This window comes from Penaeus monodon, chromosome 33 (assembly GCF_015228065.2).
Source record: "Penaeus monodon isolate SGIC_2016 chromosome 33, NSTDA_Pmon_1, whole genome shotgun sequence".
Taxonomy (NCBI): domain Eukaryota; kingdom Metazoa; phylum Arthropoda; class Malacostraca; order Decapoda; family Penaeidae; genus Penaeus; species Penaeus monodon.
The window spans coordinates 15,689,728-15,690,439 of record NC_051418.1 but is presented as its reverse complement, the minus strand read 5'-3'; the positions used below and the strand labels follow the sequence as shown (position 1 = coordinate 15,690,439).

General features: G+C 42.4%; 1 protein-coding gene across 1 annotated transcript in view; it reads right to left on the bottom strand.

Moving 5' to 3' along the window:
• The window catches only part of LOC119594272, a gene marked incomplete in the record, with an annotated part of 114,949 nt that overhangs the window by 5,405 nt on the left and 108,832 nt on the right, over positions 1-712 (bottom strand). The window contains 1 exon segment of the mRNA XM_037943336.1: positions 1-712. Within this exon segment, the coding sequence (XP_037799264.1) occupies positions 1-712 (712 nt within the window).

Below are 712 nucleotides of genomic sequence, written 5' to 3'. Positions count from 1 at the left end.
TCCACAAGCACCCTGAGTGGTTTCTGTGTTTTCTTTTGCTTCATCCTTTTCAAAAGTAGTCATACATTTTTCCTCCTTTTTTACAGTATTTACATCATTGGCACTCGACACTTTCTTCCCTATAACCGTTTCTATCTTGCAATCCAGATTCTTACTATCTATATTCTCCTCTTTCACAAATCCTTCAGGAAAGCCAAGAGCTATCTCTTGCTTTATATCTGATGTTTCAAAACATTTCTTCACCAGTACACCAGCATCCTTTTCTTTTTCTGCCTCAGATTTCTTGTGATATTCTTGCGATTCTTCCTTTTGCTTCTGATGAAATTCCTTCTTGTAGGCTTCCCATTGTGCTTGCATGAAGCTCTGATCCTCCCTCATCTGGCTGTAATCCAGGATTTCACTGCATCCACTCTCATCGTCTGTGAAATCACATTCACTCAGTTGGTCAGGAGGTACTACAACACCCTTCACTCCTTCCTTGAAACTATCAAAGTCATCTTCCTGAGGAACCTGCTTACCCTCCTCAAGTGTTGGGCATGACAGGAGGACAAGCTCATCAGCAACCTTGACTGGTTCAGTCTGCAGCACAATCACCAATTCCTGGGTGTCATCTTTACAGCTCTCCTCATCTGGTTTCTCTTGAGTGCCACCTTGAGAAGCTGTACAGACTTTATTTGGATGACTGGCATCCTGTGTTTTACTTGGCTTTCCT